General features: G+C 38.4%; 1 protein-coding gene across 1 annotated transcript in view; it reads left to right on the top strand.

The window, feature by feature from the left end:
* The window catches only part of LOC134752787 (uncharacterized), a 46,846-nt gene continuing 26,687 nt past the window's right edge, over positions 1-20,159 (top strand). Inside the window, exons 1-2 of the mRNA XM_063688492.1 lie at positions 1-52; positions 5,760-6,036. Of these exons, the coding sequence (XP_063544562.1) occupies positions 5,972-6,036 (65 nt within the window). The 5' untranslated portion in view covers positions 1-52; positions 5,760-5,971. The remainder of the gene's footprint in view (positions 53-5,759; positions 6,037-20,159) is intronic.

Genomic DNA, 20,159 nt, shown 5'->3' with positions numbered 1-20,159 from the left:
GTCTGACTGACGCGCCATACAGGACTCCGAACGCGTGCTCGACAATCTTACGGTGCCATTTTTAAAAAGTTAACTAATCCGTCTACGGTTTTACTTTTTTTCAAGTGACAAGTGTCTGTCAAGTGGCCAGTGTGAATTTCGAAATATGAAGACGGAACAGGAAGCGTTTGAAAATGGAACGTCTCGAGTCGTTTCACTTTCGTCAGCCCGCGAAAGTGTTTGGCCAGTTTCGTCTGATCTTCGAATATCTGCATAGCGCATTTTGTTTGTTGTTTTTAAACGCGTCGACGATGTTGTTTTGTTTTGTATGTTAAGGGATACGATGTCTTCGTTTCTACTGTTTGTTAGTTATTTATGTATCTTTAGTTCTCCAGTCTATTTTTTCTTTGTCAAAAATTCGTATAATTCTATGTTGGTACAATAAAAAAACATTTTTAGTTTAAACTCCAAAACATTAAATTAATATGCTTGCGTTGCGAGTGCTGCTTATAAACAGAGTAAACGTCATATAATGGTAATTTCTGATTACAAAATAGTCACATTTGTATCTAGTGACTAATCAACGGGCGACGGAAACGTAGATTGTGGAATGTCAAGTACTTTTGTATGCCAATGAAGTGTTTTTTTTTTTGATCATTTATGGCCTGGATGTGAGTCCTTTAAGCCAGATGAAAAGTGTTACATTGGGTGATTTTCCTAGTTTTGATCTCGCAACATAGTTTGTAGGGAAAGGTTTTCTGACTGTAGGGTCTTGATACTCTTGATCTCCAGTTGAGTTAGGAATAGGAAGACAACAACAACAATAGACAAGTGGACTGCACACCCGACGTCGAGACTATAGTTTGTCAAAGGACTGTCTCATTTCAAACATAGACAGAGATAATCATACTATCTTTGTCTTACACTAGTACTAGCACCCAAAAAATAAGGATGAGTATAGTTTTTTTGGTTCTTATTTACTGCCAATTTGGTTTGACCACCTATATAATGCCTAATAGTTTTGCCTACCACAGTTTACACACACCAAATTAAAATGAGTTAGGACACTTTTCTAATGGACATATATATATTTTGTTCTATTTTCTCTCAACTATTGCAAGGCAACTAATCCACCAAAGGGTAGACCGACATTAGCAGAGATGCTTTGTATTTAAAACTATCATGCCACAGAGCCAATTATACCCGAGACAGTAAGTTTTTCCACGTCTCCTTTATTTCAATGCATTATTGTGCTATGTTTTGCGGACTTTTCTGCTTAATACAAAATTAATTTATTGTGACATTATGTAGGTATATCTATGACTACTTTAAACTCGCGTTTTGTACACATAATTAATGTCTCCATAATTAATGTAGTCTTTCGTGACCACAGCTAGTGCAACCTAGTTGAAACGTGTCGGAAAAAAGGTAAAATAATGAAATTTAATCGCGTTAGACCCGGTAATGACATTAATTATATCTATGACTTATTGTTGTTGTTGTTCCGATGGTACTGTGTGGTATGGCCATGGCCTTATTCACAAGCTAACGACACATCCTTCGGTCCCCAACTCCCCCGCCACAGCACTTCTATGTTACCCAACTAACAATTTGCGGTCGTATACACCGTGCGACCACATTGTAATCTTAGAAGTGTTTACACCACCGCTTCTTGGCGTATTTTATTTTTCCGGCTCATCTGAACAGCACAACTCTTTCTCGAAAGAACGCCGCCAATTTTTCTCTCCAATTCTTTGATTTGTCGCGTCTGCTCAACATCAAGTTTATTTGTGTTGGTAGTTTATCTACAGTCAGAGTGGTTGATATTTGGCTGGATAAACTTGTTTTCTTGCTTAGTTCTTCTATAAGTACTTAATCTAGCCTAGTACTTATACACATAGCGTGTATTCATCTAACGGGCGTAAGTCGGGTGGGCAATAGGCCTTACTGACGAGCTGTGTGTTTAGTCACCAGCTTATTTTCTTAAACCCAATCATTCCAAAATTTCGGGTTAAAGATATTTTATTATTCTCAAAAGAAATTTACATTTCACTTCATGAGACTTAAATACTATTAACATTCATGCCATGCAATTGCGCCCGTAAGCATTGGATTTATACTTACATTAAATATTTACATTATTTACAAAAAATTAACTAACTTAGCGGTTTCACTCACGTATTTTTAGTCACTCGTGCGACATGTGTTAATATGTCTCACGATAGTTTAAATTCGATCATTCCAAAATTGTTCATAAAGTGCATCTTATTTTCGTATCGTTTCCTCATTCTAATCTCTGTTGCAACAGGTGACTGCTTTGGCCACAGTCCAAGAGATTTGGAATATTGCATCATAGATATAACGACTGTTGCAGCCCTTTTGACAAAATTTATGTGTGCGTTTGACAGGGCGTGCATGTTGCGACGGAGAATAAGGAATGTTTCTTTAAAATAACGTTCGTCTGCGTTGTTTTGGGGTTATGTCGTTAATAATTAAGTGTCAAATAAATAACTCAATTCTCGGGCTTAAATGAGATTGGTCCTGCCACGTCTACCGAATGCCGAAAGGCGTCTATAATGGTGAAATACGCTGGAGTCCTCCTGCTAACTGAAAGCGAAACAATATCACTTTCGCAATTTGTTAAACTTAACACGAAATTTTTCAGTCATGCCGCAGGGTCTTTCACGTTGTTTGGCCCTATCCTTGACTGGTAAAATGCTACTTGGCGTTAAGTTCCCCAATTTGTGTGATGTATACAAAATATTAGCTCGATAAGGTTTAAATAAGTAAATAATCAAAAAGTTTTTTAACTTGCATAAATAAAACTACACGCTACAACTACAAGTTAGCCGAAGTTTTTACGAGTTCTCAGTTCGTTAAAATTTAACATGAATAGTTTATTTTCTTACGCTTTAGAGGTGTTAAATTGTAAAGTTTTGCTGCAGGGTTTCTGTCTTCGTGTTTATAAATGTAATGGAATCTCGAGCTCACAGGCGATGCTTTGTCGGCCATGGTTGCATTATGATAATACTATTACTTATTCTGTGGTTGCATACCTATATACATACTTTGATTTTCTAACGGTTAGTAATTTGTGTAGATATGTGAATATGCATACAAAGCGTATATGTTTATGAGGTTTTAATGGAAATAACTTACGTAGAAAGTCGCTACTAAAGGGGCCCACTGACTATCAGTCAGCCGGACGATATCGGCCTGTCGGTTGTTCGGAACTGTCAAATTTTTGTTCTAACTGACAGGGCGATATCGTCCTATAGCAAGGTTTAGACCAGCAAGAACTTGCATGCAATTATCATTACATTGCTGTATCTGATAAACATTTTAAATGCAGTTTACCTTAGTAGTCGGCAATGTAACGTAAATTGCATGCAAGTTCTTGCTAGTCTAAACCTCGCGTAACGGTTATAGGGCGCAATAATAATGATTTGACAGTCGAGTATGACCTTTTGATTATCATGATCCACTCATGATCGTTTATCTTATAAAATAAACGTTTCACGGCGTGCGCTCTCATCGCTTATAATTTCTATTCGAAAAAGGTAATGTGATGAGCAGACAAAGAGATTTTTCTAGCAAGAATCCTTCTTTTCTTTTTCTTGATGGACTTGAGGGCGGTGTTGCCCGTAGCCAATGTCACGTAAAAGGGTAGGAACAAAATAAATACTCTTAGAGCACGACGCTGTTCGGTGGTTGTTGTAGTTGTCTCGTAAAACCGATAGCTGGATTTTACGAGAAACACGTGGACTACCGGCCGTTGACTCCAAAATGGTGGTTAAACACGCTTTGAGATTAATTCTCCATTCACTGCACACTACCACATTAGATTATTGTATAATAAAGCTATCGATATTACACTTTGAACAATATTAATGAGCAAAAAACAAAGGAATTAATCACGAGGCTACTATCAAGATGGCGTTCGAACCGGAAGTCCCTAGCAAGAATCGTCATGTTGTTACGTTGTTAGTGCTAGACAAAATAAAAACATGAACAATCCTATTATCGATAAGTATCCATTCAACGTTAATTATTTTCCATATGTCTGCCATGGCATCAGCGGAACTTTTATTCAATTTCTGCGGATTTTTTTCAATAAGGCAAAGAAGTTTTACACCCGAAAAATAATCAATCACCATTCATGAATCATCATCAAGAAAACCCATGTGATGATTTTATTGGCGATTGCGATTTGAAAAACAATCTTGGTGTGAATGGTGTGTCATAGAGTTTTTTTTTAATTATAAAGTATGTGGGTAAAGTATCAGTAAACTGATAGTTCGACCTTTTAATGTTTTTCGTCAACCCTTCGTCTTCTCCGTTATACATATTGTATTGTTTACTATTTTATATTTGAGCAAAACTGTGAAAGCCATCGTACGCAATATTTAATATCCTAAAATATGGACACGTGGTTTGGACACGTGGAAAGAATGAGTGAAAGAAGGCTAACAAAGAGAGTGTATAAGAGAGAGGTAGAAACTGGAGTTGGAAGGGGCAGACCTCGGCGGACTTTCTCTGATCAGATCGGGGAAATCCTGAAGAAAGGCCAGGTCAAGAGCACCCTAAACCGGCGAGCGTGTATGAGGAATGTTATGAAAGTGAAGGAAGCGAAAGAGGTATGTCAGGATCGTAGCAAGTGGAAATCCGTGGTCTCTGCCTACCCCTCCGGGAAATAGGCGTGATTATATGTATGTATGTATGTAAAATATATTTTACATTTGATTGGAATACCGCTGAAAGCTCAACTATCGCCGTTTCACCGTTTCGTGATACAAATATAGATCTGTATGACTCACGCGATTGTTCAAATCAAATGAATCTGCAGTCTTCATAAATATCTACACGACTTTAAATCTTATTCCTCAAACATAAGTTCTCAACTGCAACCATGTTATTATGCGTAAGTGTATTCTGTCTTCCACCTTTTTATTTTCTTCGCGAATTAATAGGATTCAGATCGATTTAACTGTCTATGGTTACAAATTCGTGTTGTTTTTGTTTTTGATGTGTTTGGCTGTGCTGTAGGTATAAGATTTTTTCCTAACCAAAGCCTCTTCTTAGTTGTGGATTATTATGTAAACAGAGATGTTTTAATTATATATTGGAGACAAAAAGAATAGACTAATCGACTAGTAGAATCTGTTCGATTACCAGAACTTCTATTATTTTAAGAACTGTCTACTTCTCAATGTGTTCGTTTATTTATTTATTCTAAAGGTTTGCTACCTAGTAGTAGTATGTACTAAAAGATCTTTTAAAAGTAATACTTACACCATGCGGTTTTGTAAATATTTTTTGAGGATGGCCTAGCTATAACATTTAGTGCGGAAATTTCTCTTGAGGTTAGATCTTCTTTAATCTCAAAACATCCATTCTAAGCTCATTTTAAATGAAAACTTTCATTTTCTATCACTCTCCGTTGATACTCAAAATAAACATCCACATGCATTTCTCGCAATGTGCATCCAGCTTTTTTTTTTACGGCTTCTAAATTTGAACGTGGCCACGCGCCAGTCTCGGCGCATGCGTCCAACGAGCACCATTCGAATTTTGAATATTCCAATTCCTATTTTGAATATTTCGAATTCCTTTTGCGTCGCCAAAGAGATTGGTAAATATGTGAGGTGACAATGTAAATAACGTTTCGTTTTACGCAAATAAATCCGCTTGTTTGTTTTGTTGTCTAATAATTGGGTATTTTGGCGAAATTTTTCTTTGTTCTAATTATTATTTGGATTATTTGATATTTTTTCTAACAGAGCCCATGCGTTGAGTCCTGTTTGGTACCGGCCAGAGACACCGTTCCAAATTTAAACTCGTTCATTGTTAAAATAAAGAACAATTATCTAATGGTTAGTGATAACTGGCCAGTGTTTAGTGAATTGTGAAAGACGTTGGACCATAGATAAGTGTTGTGTTTTTTAGACAAAAGTTTTAGTGTTAATGATTGTTCAGGATTGTTTAAGTGAAAATGGGGAAAAAGAGAAAGAATAGCGCTAAGAAAGGAGGCAACAGATTTTTTCGCTGGATCAGGAGGTAATTTATTTATTTTTTTGAATGACCTGTGATTTGAAGTGTGATTAACAAAGAAAACAACTGAAATTATTAACTTTGGAAGTAAGTGTTGCGTTGTGTACCTCATTATTTAATGTTTATAAAACCACAACGTGTATATTTTAACACCAATATAATGTCTAAAGACTCCAAAGGAATGGTCTTAAGGAGGTGCAGGTTCGATTCCCAGTTCCCACTTCTAAAGTCCGTCTAAGCTAACTCTGCACCGCTTTTGACAGATAAAAGTGTGGCAGTGTCACTATGAACGTCATAATATTCCTTGTAATTTGACGGTTATTGTAACACTGCCAAACTTTGTCATTGAAAAGGCTGTGCAGAGTTAATGCTAGTCCAGACGGGACAATTTTTCGCGCAATCTGATTAAATTGACTTTTTAATCAGGACGTGTGGACGCAAAAAAGAAATTGGCTCGCCGATCCTACTTGATTCGAGTGTAAGATTATGACCGATAAAATGGAGATGCAGACGCATAATGCCAATTTTCGACGCAAGTATGCGCGTTTAAACTTTGAAGGATTTGCCACACTGGATACGTTTTGCGGTCAGCGGTCAGGTCAAACCCGCATTATGTATGAACAACATTGACAGCAACCTTTGAAGTTGAAGTTTGACCTGACCGCTGCCCGCAGAATGCATCCAGTGTGGCAAATCCATAAAGCAATATTTTAAAAATTTCGAGCGCCCGTATGTCACTATACCTAAATCTAAAATTGGTTGGAATTTGACGCCAATTATTTTTTTCTGATAAAATTGGCCAATTTGATCATCCCGTCTGGATGGGCTTTTAAAGCTTGGTCTATAATATAGAGTCATGTGAGTGATATATTATATCACTGTTGACACAAAGAACTATAGTATGTCAGGTGAAAAATGAACTAGTTCTATTTGCGTGAACTAACATTTGTGTTGATTAATTAGCTGTCTTAACTGCATGTTTTTGTCTTTAAACATAGTGTTAACTCGGTCGTAAATCACTTTTTGCGTGTTCTATAATGAAATTAGTCAAATGTAACAACAGTGAAAAAAGGTTGCATAGAGTATTTATGTTTAAAGCGGGTTATGCATGCGTTTTACGATTTAAGAATCTAATGCTTACAATTTATTTAACTGAAACCAAAAGAGTAGGTAAGTTTTAATTGGATTAAAAAAAAGAATAATGTAGGATTCCGTCCATACTTTCATTTGATTAATTTGATATGAAAAAGGGCGTATTTTCGCGGCACTCCTTTTCCGAAAACCGTTTTACCTAATTTTCTTTAATAGCTTTTGTTTTATGATATTTTCGAATGCCCGGTGTAAAAAGATGGATGATACGTGTTTTCAGGGGCCCACTGACTGCCGCCGGACGATATCGGCCTGTCAGTTGTTCGGAACTGTCAAATTTTTGTTCTAACAGACAGGCCGATATCGTCCGGCGGACTGATAGTCAGTAGGCCCCTTTAGCCGGAGTTTCCCCTTATCCACTATTAGAGCAGAACGCTGTGTACATACAATTGTACAACCCGCCTATACCCTACAATTTTCCGCTGAATACGTCAGCAGTTGAGGCGTGAAATGGAACGTGCGGACACGCTGCCCGGAACTGTTCGAAAGATACGAATTATGAAATGAAAAATCTGGTTTCAGGTAACCATATTATTGGCCCATAAATATAAGTTATATAAGTTAACCACCCTTTTCTTGGATCTTACAAGATACATAATTTTACACCCTCCATTTGTATTTTTTTTGCTCTATCAGGCGGGAACGAGGCTATTGAACGCACGATTTTTTTTATTTAGTCAAGAAAAGGGTTAAAATTTGCATAATATAAATTATGGCTGCGATACATTTCGCAACCACGCAGTGTCCGCGGGAGCCAGTCACAGAACCGTCGGAACTTGACACCCTTCGGCCAAAACTCCTCAAATGGGAATATATTTTTTTTATTTCATGTTGTGTCGACATTCCAAATTCGCAATTATACAAAATACGAAATACAAAATATTTATTGCCAGAAAACATTGTTAACAAAATTTTCACAGTGACTCTGACACTAGGCTGAGCCTGTCCTGCCGAGTCCCTTACAGGAATTTAACAGAAAGCAACACGCATGCAATAGGAAAAATAGTTAATAGTATTTTCAAGTATACACATTTATCCAGCAATTATGAAGCAGCCTCTAAATTTAGAAGCTCGAAGAGAGGCACAGTAGAGAGACGATGTTCGTTTTTCGATATTCAAGGCAAGCCCCCAGAACGGCTATCGCGAACATCGAAATCCCTGCCGCTTCTTTCCGTACCTATAATCGGTCTACGCAACAACATTTTATCTTCACCACTTAGATGGTTGACAGTTCTCAACTATGCATTTCTCCAGAAATTTCCTGCCTCGCACTGCTAAACTGTAGAATGTACTTACTGCCGCCCGTGGTATTTCCGGACCGATACGACCTTCAAACCTTCAAGAAGCGTACCTACTCTCTTACCTATATCACAGATTATATAATACTATATCATAGTATAAACAGGGCATCTCTTTCTTTATGCCTATATTCTACCTCTTAAATATATTCTATTCTATTCTATTCTACCATCGCGACGGTAATCGTTTACCATCGGGCGATTCTTCTTCTCGTTTGCCTCCTAGAAGTACTAAATATATCTTTAAAAACCGGCCAAGTGCGAGTCGGACTCATGCACCGTGGGTACCGTACTTTTTATTATTTGTTGTTATAGCGGCAACAGAAATACATCATCTGTGAAAATTTCAACTGTCTAGCGGTTCATAGGATACAGCCTGGTGAATGACAGACAGACAGACAGATGGACGGACAAACGGACAGCGGAGTCTTAGTAATAGGGTCCCAATTTTACCCTTTGGGTACGGAACCCTAAAAAAGTATATATGTCCAACTGTTAGTTCGTTACAGCTGATGCCAAATTCGACTGACAGAGTCTAATGTCAACCTAATATCTACTGCATCTCAAATATTAAGAGGAGAGTCTGACTGCTTGATGGACTTGGTGGCGAAGATGACTACCTTTTTCGTTCCCGACAACTACTTGCGTGATCGTAGCCATCGCCTTCTAGCGAATGAAACCTTTCACACAATAGCACACCAGTACTCTCCAATCGTCCGCTCTCGGACACTTTAACAATTTTTATCTTTTGCACCTGACTGCGACTTGTTTACCGACAAAAATTATAAACTTTTTAAAGATTTTTTACTGTCTAGACTGGCACAGGATAGAACCAAGTTCCGTAAGATGGTCGCCGACATCCGCTGAGGATATGGCACAGCAAGAAGAAGAAAGATTTTTTACGTTTTTGTGAATCAACATAGGTAGCTTATTAATTATTGTCATATTTATCCTATAATTTTATTACATATAGCTTTAATTACTTACTGTAATGCTGTAAAATTTTATTTTATTAAATAGCAACATAGACAAATTTCGATGATTGCATCCCGTCCAGGCTGTAGGGCACAATTCCGCCTCTTTTAGTTTCTTATTGCTAGTTCAAACATTGCATATTAAGAATAGAATAGAATAGAATAGAATAGAACATTTTTATTCAACATCACATGAAATGGCAGAGTTAACAGATAGCGTAGTACATTTTTTACAGATAAACCTTAAATTTAGACTTACAAAACTAAGAAATTGAGTTGCACATCAGAGAGAAATATTCATGCGTGTTAAATAGGAGCTTGCCTCAGCATAATGTTGCAGTGTATTTACTACAACGCTGGTTTTCAGGCAGACCCTTGATACATTATCCCTTACTCGCTGTTAGTCGAAAAATAAATGGCTTAGAATTATGTTAACATGTATGATGATATTGAACTGACAATCCTTAATCCTATCTATAGTAAGTCTTAGCTCGATCATTTGTCATAATCGTACGTATATTGTTGTACAATGACAGTGACAATGGCTTAGTTCTGTAATTGCCTATTGTGGGGCATCCGGTCGGCAAGGACTTGTACTTGCGTCTCGGGATCTATATGCGCAATGTTTTTATATATTCCCAATCTGCCCAGTTCTATTGTCCAATCTACTTCCCAATATGCCAATTTGACGTCGAAAAGAAGATTGTATAATAGGTATAGTAGGACCAAGTCCAGTCTAAGCTAAGTCCTGCCGACTGGTCTTAAATCTCAGAATCTAGGCCATATAAGAGCATTGGCTTATATTATTATTATTCAGAGCCCACTGTGTCCCACTGCTGGGCAAAGGCCTCCCCCCTCTTATTGACTTATATGGAGTCTAAAAAATCAAAGTCTTGCATAGGAAATTTGTAGCGTAGTACTTTAGAGTTAAAAAGAACAGACTATACAAGGATATGGTTTTCTATTGGTCACTACGTGTCTTCTATAACTTTTCAACAAAGGTTAACAGCATAGTATAATAAATGATGAAATGGACTACATATACCATATCTTGAACTAATACGATGGAAGACGGCCCTGAGCCACACCTTCGGTAATAATAATAATCTACCATGTATGACTCAATTTGACTCAATGCGGACTGTCAATAAGAATGACATTAACATTAATAATATTGTAATTCCTTCGTTTCATTCCAATGAGAGAGGCATGTGTGGTAGCCAAAAACCATGGGATCTAACCTCGGTTGTGCTGTTTATGTAAAAATGCAAAAATAATGATCAAACGATGAAAATGTGTAAAATCGATTTTCATGCAAAAAATAAAAATGTACCATTAACCGGGATATAGACCGTGATTACCTTTTGTATTATTTGTGAGCTCCCGATATTTCGACGCAGTTACATGCATCATGTTCACGGGTGACTGAAGATAGCGGGTGGGTGTCAAAGTTGTGTAGACAGCGCTCTGTCTACCCTCATTCTTGCGCGTCGGCTGCGTTCACTTTCAACGTTACCAACGGTCGCATTCACACTTGTTGGTCCGGTCGCGTTCACAATCGTTGGTCTGTCCTAACACACTACACTCACGGTGTCACTACGCGTGTTTGATTCGGATATCACTGGTTTTTTACACAAACAAATCACAGTATTCCACACATTTGACAGTTTAAACCCATCTTCTCGATTGAAATTTTTGTATTTGTGAATTTCAACGGCTTCTCTTACCAATCTTGGTATATAGTGGCGTTCTGTCGAAATGACCTTGGGACTATGCAACTCGATTCAGTGATTTGTACCCGACTCAAGGAGATGCTGAGCAATAGCTGACTTGCGAACGTCATTGTTCTTGACCGCAGCAATGTGTTCTTTAATTCTGCAGGCAATAGTGCGTTTGGTCTGCCCAATGTACGAACTACCACAGCTGCACTCAACTTTGTATACACCAGGTTTTTCCCGGGGAAAATTGTCTTTAGGCGACCGCAGAAATTGTGCAATTTTCCTGTGCGGGGTGAAGATAGTTTTTACAGAGTAGTTATTTAGTATTTTTGATATCTTGTCTGTCACACCCTTGACGTACGGCATAAACGCTGGCTGTCTCTCAACGCGATGAGTGAGGCGCTTGGTTTTTGTGTCCCGCTTGTCAATGTTAACTCTGTAGCCATTCATCATCAGGACACTCTGAACATGGTTCAGCTCCTGGTTTAGATGTAGCGAGTCACACAGAGCGTGTGCTCGATTAGTCAGTGATGCCACAACCGAGTTTAACTGTCTGGGATGATGGTGCGAGCTCGCGCGTAAATAGCGGTCCGTGTGAGTCGGTTTCCTATAGACTGAGTGTCCCAGCATGCCACAACCTGTAACATTCAGGGAGCTCACAAATAGTACAAAAGGTAATCACGGTCTATATCCCGGTCAATATAAGTCTAGTGTACCATTAACATCGTCAAGAGCGCCATCTACGTTTAGTTTTTCTTTTACCGGCTTTCCTCATATTCATATTTCACTAACAATAGTAATTACACTGACAATAGTAATATCCTTTTTTCTGATTGTATCTTGCCCTTGTCCGTATTACAATGATCGAACAATTCGAACATCATTCTATTTAGTTCATTTTGCATTGTCATTGTCATTTATATACTCATAACATCACATCAGTCGTTGGTTAAGGGTTAACCCTTTGAACAACATCGAGAGCTAGTTGTTAGATCGTTATCACATTGTTCGTTCCGATATCGGATGTAAAATGGCTTTTAATTTAATAAGTCCCTGAAACAATATAGGTTTTCGAATTTGAAACATTTTATTATTCAGTAAGTTTGTGGGAAATTGTACTAAATTAAGCACGTGGTAGAGCCATATTCTTGATGCACAAGCACTAAATAAGTACTTACATAATTTAAACATACTCGTAACATCAGTTTGTTGAAAATGTCCACTGGCCCACTGACTATCAGTCCGCCGGATGATATCGGCCTGTTAGTTGTTCGGAACTGTCAAATTTTTGTTCTGACAGGCCGATATCGTCAGGCAGACTAAAATAGTCAGTGGGCCTCTTGAGAAAGAATTCAGACTTTGATTCAGGCTGACCTGACAATCGCTATGATTCTGTCAGTCATAGTCAAGGTAGATACACTCAGTAATTTATACTACTTATACCTGGATAATGGATATTAGTTCGTGCATGGTCATGTTGACTAAAAAAGGCTTAAAAATGGCTTTCCACATAATAAAAATCATGAAGGATTAATAAAAAAAAACTAACGTATTCAGTATTAGCAACTCATCAACAAAAAAGTGATTAAAAGTCGTCCCTATAATTAATCTAATTATACTTCGACACTTTATAGCATTATATCACGAGCCATGCATACCGTTCTGGAGAAAAACCACGTAAATATAGCTTTTATTATAGCCCTTAACTTAATTGAGACAAACGTTATTATTGCTTGGCTTAGCTTCTTTTATATTGGTTTTTCTGCACCATCTGTTACCTTAGAATCATCACACCATAGCACGTGTTAAACCCGTAAACCATTCCCCCCTTATCCTAATCGACAATCATTAGAATCAATCCAATTTAAGCCCAATTTCTAGAGCAATACGAGCTTCAACAATTTCATTGGCCTGGCGAAGCAACTGTACCTGCTTAACAACTGACTAAAACATTCAAATACATCTAAAATGGACTTTATGATAATAAGAATAAGATAGTTTAGAACTCCTTTTATAAGGTACAAAAACTGTACCACTTAAATTCCCTTTAAAACGACTATATCGCCTCACTTGGTCGTACTTCGTCCATTGCCGCAAACGTTAGCCAGTCAAACGTCCGTTTTGTTCTTATTATAGCCTTGGACACCGTAGCGCAAGTGAAAAGTAGTGTAGTGTTCCATGTAAATTGGTTTAATAGGCAATTGAATGTACACGTCATAGTGTCGGTACGCCTACGCGGCGGCGGTCGTGCGCAAGAGTCGATTTCTAAGAGAAATTCCGAGTTTGAAGTCGGTGTACCCAAAGGCACGGTTTTTGGACCGCTCTTGTTCCTATAATTACTTTACAGTACTGTTGTTTTAGTGTGAACGAACTTGTGTTTTAGAAGTTTTTTACAAATGAGTGGTTCGCCATGAATGAAATGTGTAAGTATTTTTGAGTTTGTTTAATGTCATATGTCCAAACATGGGAAGTCGAATCTTAAGGTTTTAGTTATAATTTTAATGCGTTTGTAAACGAAAAATTAAAGCTAGTTTAGTGCCTAATGTTGCAACAATGTAAACGGTGTTAGATAGATATTTCAACTCGTAAAGATAAGTATATCTATCTAATCTATTTATTAACGTGATGGTCTGTTTTTATTGTAGTTTTCTACAAAACAATCCTCAACTACTTTTAATTGCGGTTTAAACGACAAAAAAGTAAGATAGAAAACGTACCTCCGAGGCAAACCGGAACCAAACCTTAGTTTTCAAGATTACCGAGAACAGATAAATATACAAACAAACTTTTCTGAACCAATAGGTTTTTATCTGATATGCATATAGGTTCTAAGGGTGGAGGTATCAGATCAGATGAAGGTGACATTTTATCGAAAATTAATTTATATTTTTTTTGTAAAAAACGTTAACGTAGATAATATTGTCTTCGGTTACCGCGATAGTTACTCATGAAATAAAACTATGAAAAACGGATTATATCGCGTATATTGAATTTATAATACATCCCGACGTTTCGAACTCTTTACAGCGTTCGTGGTCAACGGGTGACTGAAGGGTGAAGGGTGAAGGGTGGTTAAAGTAGATAGTTTAAATATACCTCGTTTAGGTTATGGATCGTCAAAGGCATAAATATAAGTATAATTTGCCGAAACAATAAAGAACACTTCATGCTCTATTCAATAAAGTTGTATTGTTTGTAAAGTCAGCTGCAGAGAAAAGGTACCCCACGTCCATACAAATTTACAGAATTTTTTATGTACATACTACGATGGCAAACGAACACCATGGGCGTTTGCAAGTCCACAGGTCTCGCGTTTAGATATTTTCGCGTCTATAGCTGCATAGATAATTCTCATAAATCTAAGGCCATATCAGAGGGCCTAGCCGGGGTGCCAATCGTTTGCGCCGTAGCGCGTTAGCTACGGTAATGTCTCTATCATTCCATATAAGTGCGATAGAGAGACATTAGCATTTCGTTCGCAAATTATTGGCATCTTGGCTAGGCCCCCAGACATTACACATACATCATACGATTCAAGCAGCCAGACGCTTTAGTATTCTTTTGAAACCTCTCATTCACATGTTAACGGTGCCTTTGAAGAGGTTTAAAATAGAACTCTATTCATTTGTAATAAAGGCGACGATTTGTAGGTTATGCAAATGATGAATCACTATTGAAACGCTCTAAAGTGAAATTTCAATAGCGTCAATACGCATAACTCACGCCCGCAGGGTTGACACTTCAAATCAAAATAAATAAATATTATGGGACAATCATATCGACCTAGTCCCACAGTGAGCTCAGTAATGGGGCCCACTGATTACCAGTCCGCCGGACGATATCGGTCATATCGGCGGTCAGTTGTTCGGACCTGTCAAATTTTTGTTCTAACTGACAGGCTGATATCGTCCGGCGGACTGATAATGGGTAACGGGGACCGGTGGGTACTAGACGACGATATATAAAGATCTGAGAAAGAGCGGATTGACTACAGATTCAATGAATAATACGACTTTGGAAAACACGAAAAACCACAACTATTTCCTTACGTATATCTAAGTAGTAAGAAAGACGTTTCTTTTCAACATTGAAGTGATTTTAAATGAAATTATATACTCTTACAGTCGCCATCAGATATATCGGAGCGGCCATGGTGCTTACAAATATCTGAACACGCCTCTATTGTCAAGGCGTTAGAGTGCGTGTTCAGATATTTTGAGCACCTCGGCCGCTCCGATATATCTGATGGCGACTGTATACAAACTGAAAGAAAGAACACAATGAAAAATCTTCCTGATGGTTTCTAGTCCTCTAATAAGTTATCCTTTTTATTTGTGACTAGTCCTTCAGTTATTTTGGTTGGTATGTCTGTGTGTTGTCCTTAGTGTCCGTTACCCTTGTTCTATAATAGTAGGTTCTGAAGTTGGCAACCCTATGGTATGCATAACGCAGGGCAGTGCCGGTATGCTGTTGATAAATATGGTGACATTCGCTGTCCGGTTTTTTGTTTATGCCAGTTTTTTCCTGCTTCGCTTTAGGTTTCTGTGTAAGGTGCGGCGGAGAAATTACTGGTGCTAAGGTTTTCCAATCGTTGGCATATTGGTATACGCATGGTGTTACTTCTTACCGCATAATATGTTCTGCCATCTTGTGGGCTACATCGGAAGCATAAACTTCACATTTAGGCTTCGCGCCAAAAATCTGACGGCTCCTATGCTGCCCCCTATAGGTCATGCACGCTCCCTATATATGACCCCAGTTTTCATACGATGCAACCCATCTTCCAGCAGGTGGCCGACGTAACTGTTCCTCTCAATTCCTTAAATAACTCATTGGATACGATTGTCTTCGTCTTTACACTCAAGATTTTTGTTTACTGATCATTTTAAAGCATTGCTTTCTAATAAAATCCAACTTTATTTTAAAAATAGAATGGCTAATCAAAGTAAACAATCGGAACCGGAAACCGGGTCGAATGTCATCTGTCAAGGGGTCGACGACCCTGCTTTCTCGGAACGTATCACTGTCATTTACATTTCCTTCTGTTTTGTAACCGGTCGGATTACGGTAATAGTGTTTTATGACACCGCTTTTGTAATGGTTGCTGTTTTTGACAATTTTGACCAACAATAACAGTGTACATATGCCCCTCATCCTCCACTAGGCCTTCGACGATATCAACTTCCTATATCAATATCCTCAACTAATAATTATCAACAACTTTGGGAACAAATCAAACTATTTTATTAAATATCTTGATTTGTGTTTATCGTAATTCGGAATTCGTAGTAGGTGCAAGCGCGCACTGCTTGCTCTTAGAGTTGGTCAAAGACGCCTAGTCTTACTAAGATGGCATATAGTCGAGAAATTGGGACGAGTACCGCCGTGGCGAGTCGGCCTAGGGGTTCATGGCGTTAGCCGCGATAGCTAAAGACGCCGGTTCGAATCCGGCCTTCACCACTGGAGGGCTTCGTCACTTTTTCTTTAATATATGACATTTATTACAGTTAATTATCAGTTAATATTAATACTGTTACCTACAACGTTATATAAAATTAGTATCCACCGAGGGAATCCTAATAGTGTCCGGCCGAAACCGGGTTTTTCCTAAAATACAAGTTTTTTGGCCGATACGCCGATACCGAACCTTTGGCCGAAATCTGACGAAATCAAAACTTGGCACACTAATTAGGAACCCAAGGTAAAAGAAACACGAACTTTGTTTTGCATATTCGAATCTGTATTAACCATTAAGCTTTCTGTATTCCGTTGCATCTGAAAGTAGACCACTCAGTTCCCACCGCGTAACGGCCAAATCACTAACACAACGGTTAGCCGATTGGCCGCCATCTTGAGATTGGAATGCTTAAATTGATAATGGGCTATTGAGCTTGGCTTTGAGATCTGTTGGTGCATTTACTAAAAAAACCGGTCAAGTGCGAGTCGGACTCGAGCACGAAGGGTTCCGTACCATAACATAACGCAAAAAAACGGCAAAAAAGTCACGTTTGTTGCATGGGAGCCCCACTTAAATATTTATTATTCTGTTTTTAGTATTTGTTGTTAGAGTCAAGAGAGTCAAAATATTCTTTATTCAAATAGGCCTAGCACTTTTAAATTATAGCAACAAGCACTTTTAATTTTAAGTTATAGCCACAGAATATGTAATAGTATTTATCATACAGAACGGCCACGCACCGCCCCGCCCCGATTAGAATTACCTCGCCCCGCGACAGCAGATTAACGGCCGTTTACCGGCCGCTCAGTACTATTTTTAAGCAACTCACTCACACTATGACACATGACGCGTGTACAGACGTGCCGTTCACACATAGAAACGCAAGTGATTTTTGATGTATAGCGTGTCCGCCCTGTGGTTATAGCGGCAACCTCATCATCTGTAAAAAGTTTCAACTGTATAACGTTATAGTTATAGCCTATAGGTATTGTAGGCCGAGCACATGATTGACGCGACAGTATCTCGCCGCGAGATAGACTACCCGTCTTTTACTAACTGTATGAATTAAAGGGGAACAGGTAGTCTATGTCGCGGCGAGATACTCTCGTGCCAATCATGTGCTAGCCCGGCTGGTCTTCATAAATTCTAAACCAGACAAAAAAACACTGACGGCAGTAACGGCATTGAACAACTATCAAATTTAATAACATTACAGATGATCTCAAATGCGAGTAAGTCTGACTCCAAATGCTTTGTCAATCAACAACACCATCATTGACACGCTTACTCGCCCAGACGGCTCAAATGTTTAGAAAGCAATTATTGTATTAAGGTGCGACCACACCGCCGCTTAAAAAACGGTGACGGTATTACGGAATCGCAGACGTACCGTTTTTTTGCGTGCTATATCCATTCCACACCGCTGCTCAAAATACGCTGACGGTGCGGAATCGGAGTGACATGCCGTAAACTTTACGATTTTACTAGGAGGGCATGCATAAAACCATTAATCTAGCATAAAACTGGATTAGGCATGAGTGATGGGGGGAACTGTCAGAACGGAATATTCTTATGTATCTTTCAGTAGGAGGAGCAGCGTTAATATTGTTTATTTTTTCGTTGTTATTATTGTTTGTCTTCGTTACAGTCTCACTTTTTTTTTTACCTCAGCAGCTCGAACAAGCCTACTTTCGTCACTCCCTGGAGTGAGGAAAGTGCGACTTTCCTCACTCCAGGGAGTGAAACAATGTAGCTTTTTAATTTAGTGAAGGCCATGTACTTCATACTTTTATTACATTTTTTTTATGGTATGGTACGGTACGGTACGGTACGGTCCGGTCCGGTCCGGTCTCGTATCGTATCGTATCTTATCGTATCGTACATATTATAATACTTTTTTTTCTGTTTATTCTGTGTAATTCGAAATACATTTTAACCTTTAATATGTTCTCACTACTGAGGTGAAAAATTATGTGTGCAACACGAGAGCAAAGTTATTTTACATCTCGTGTTTTTGAGTCCCTCGCTACGCTCAAGATTCTACCTTAGAATCTTTCGCTTTCTCGGGACTCAAAATAAACACTCGCAAGAAAAACCAACTTTCCTCTCTTGTTGCACAAATAACTATTATTCCCCACCGTAAATTTGTATGGTTTATGGTGGGCTAAAAATCTACTCGACCAATCATATTGTCGTATTGCGTATGTTCTGTCCCTCACGAGCGCACGTGGTAGGCCACATCTATAGGATCCTATCTTCTATGGATAAAACATTTACGACGCGTCACTGCGATGCCGCATCGTAGTGTTTTAACTGTTTTAAGCAGCGATGTGGAGAGCATGCGATAAAAACGATACGCTTACGATGCGTCACTGCGATTCCGTACCATCACCGTTTTTTAAGCGGCGGTGTGCTCCCACCTTTAAATGGTAATATGGTCCATCGCGTTGCCAAACCATTGCGCCATCATCTATTGTTATTCGTAAACCTTATTGCAAGGACATTAGGCTCATGATGGTTAGTAGCTGCCATACTTCAGTTGCTACTACGATATGCTAAGTACATATGTCTGTAATAACATAGCATAGTATGTGAACGCGTGCGATGGGGCCATTTGCGTCTGGCCAACGGGGTATTGTTGTAGTGATGTGTACGTATATCGATAGATGTATGACCGTCACGGGGCATGACCGTAAACTTCTTAAAGTTTTTTAGACAGAAGATACGTAAAGGACGGGCAGCGGAAGCGAAACATTTAATTCTTGGAAGCCGTGAACTTCTTTAGTTGGCTGTTCCTAAAGGTGCGAGTAAAAAATATTATAAAAATAAATTTTTGCCAAAAATTTTATTTTTGGTACAAGGTTTTATCGCTGACTGTACTTTTCTTTCCACAGGCAACTAATACTCATCGAGACAATTCTAAAAACCCTAAACACAATTAGGTTGCGTTGTTTTATCACAGAATTCCTATGACCACCTCCTGCCTTCATCATCAGATCAGCTCGATGGTACCATAATATTGCATTGTCACCTCCACTGCCAGCTTCATCGGAAACCGGGAAGATGGTTAAATTAGTTATCTTAGATTCCATTACATAGTTAACTTGGGCTAGGATGGTAATAACAATGTACGCGAAAACTGACGGTAAACGGTTTGTGATTGATTAGGATGAGTTGCCTAAAGGTTTTTTGTTGTTAACTGAAATAAAAAGGATAATCTTGTAAACTCCGCGTATTTTGCCTTTACCTATGTTATAGTACCTTTTTATGCGTTCTTACTTGTAACAGGAACCAAAATATATGGTTAATGTTATTCGGGGCGACTCTTTATAAAATGGGACGATGTAGGGGTAAAAAAGGAACCCCTACATCGTCCCATTTTATAAAGAGTGGTGCCTGTTACAAGTAAGAACGCATAAAAAGGTACTATAACATAGGTAAAGGCAAAATACGCGGAGTTTACAAGATTATCCTTTTTTTTCAGTTAACAACAAAAAACCTTTAGGCAACTCATCCTAATTCCTTTTTTACC

This window comes from Cydia strobilella, chromosome 25, assembly GCF_947568885.1.
Source record: "Cydia strobilella chromosome 25, ilCydStro3.1, whole genome shotgun sequence".
NCBI lineage: Eukaryota > Metazoa > Arthropoda > Insecta > Lepidoptera > Tortricidae > Cydia > Cydia strobilella.
Note: the sequence above shows the minus strand (reverse complement) of the source record. Positions and strands in the feature narration are given on the sequence as shown.